Below are 1278 nucleotides of genomic sequence, written 5' to 3' on the forward strand. Positions count from 1 at the left end.
ACACCCCTGCTGAAGACCAAAAAAGCTTTAGGCTCTGTACCCATCCTAAATCGCTGGACCAATTTTAGATTGTTTCTATCTGTTGACCTACAGGATTTGAACTTCCTGAGTTGTGCTAAATGGTGTCACAATTTCACCATTTGCCATCAATTAAAGGCATACTTGATGAAACTATCATAAAATATGTATTCAAAATATGTATTCAATTAGCCACTCCATGATTGTGATTTTTTTTTTTTTAAATGTTTGGTTTGGAATTTGATACAAGATACTGTGTGTTTGTGAAAGACGAAGACTTTAGAGGAGAAGAGGCAATGGGAAGTGCAGCAGTTGGAGGTTCTGTCTGTTCTAATGAAGACCTACTTGACGGAGCACATCATAACCACTCTGTCTCAGGGCCTGATTGCATGCGGCTCAGCGTGGCCAGAGGATCCAATAGACTTCCTGGTAGTCAACTGATAATTATTTGGTTTGTATTCTTGTATTCTTTCCCTTAACATTTGATTTGTTTCTGTATCATTTCAGGCAGAGTATTTGATCAAGAACAACCCCTGACCACAGAAGTCGATATGCCCTGGTCCTCCTCTGGCACCCTTCATTGCAGTAATGAAAAAGAGTTATCTTAATTATCTTCATTTTTGTTTTGTTTTGTTCTTTCCTGAAATTATTTCAATGAAAAGTTATTTTAAATGAAACCATTGGGTCATTTACACAAGATTGTTTTGAACTCACAACACCCCCCCCCCCCGCACTGCACCTGTAGCACCGGCACATGATTTGGTCATCCCCTTTTTTGAGGAAGTACAACATGCCCATAGCATACCACAATTTCGTATGAAGTCAAGATTCACAGTGAGTTGAGATGTTATATTTGCAAAATATTTTACTGTGAAAAGGAAGCTTGTCTGCAACAAGCAGTGGCAGACAAAACAGGTCACTTAAGAAATTGAACAAAAAGAAAGAAAAGCAAAGCCTTTAATTTTATTCATCATTTGTTTGACTCAGAGGCGGCAGCAGCTAGCACTTATACTGAGGGCTCCTAACCCTCTTCCCCTGGGAAAAACCACTGAATTGTGAGCATTACCACAACCATGATTGACAGACATTTAAAAAGGATTGCATAAGTGTACGACTACCGTGTAAAAGTATCATTTATTATTATTCACGCTGTTTTACAATTTACTAGCAGAACAAACCAATTTACCCATGTAAAATCATGGTCCCAAAAGAGAACATGGATAAATCATTACGTCACTGCAATCATAGCACTTTATTTTC

General features: G+C 38.2%; 1 protein-coding gene across 1 annotated transcript in view; it reads left to right on the forward strand.

Annotated features, from left to right (window-relative positions):
- The window catches only part of LOC133412490 (adenylate kinase 7-like), a 27110-nt gene extending 26175 nt beyond the window's left edge, over window positions 1-935 (forward strand). Inside the window, exons 4-5 of the mRNA XM_061695748.1 lie at window positions 289-447; window positions 526-935. Coding sequence (XP_061551732.1) covers window positions 289-447; window positions 526-555 — 189 coding nt within the window. The 3' untranslated portion in view covers window positions 556-935. The remainder of the gene's footprint in view (window positions 1-288; window positions 448-525) is intronic.
- The last annotated feature ends 343 nt before the right edge of the window (window positions 936-1278 follow it).

This window comes from Phycodurus eques, chromosome 14 (genome assembly GCF_024500275.1).
Source record: "Phycodurus eques isolate BA_2022a chromosome 14, UOR_Pequ_1.1, whole genome shotgun sequence".
Taxonomy (NCBI): Eukaryota; Metazoa; Chordata; class Actinopteri; order Syngnathiformes; family Syngnathidae; genus Phycodurus; species Phycodurus eques.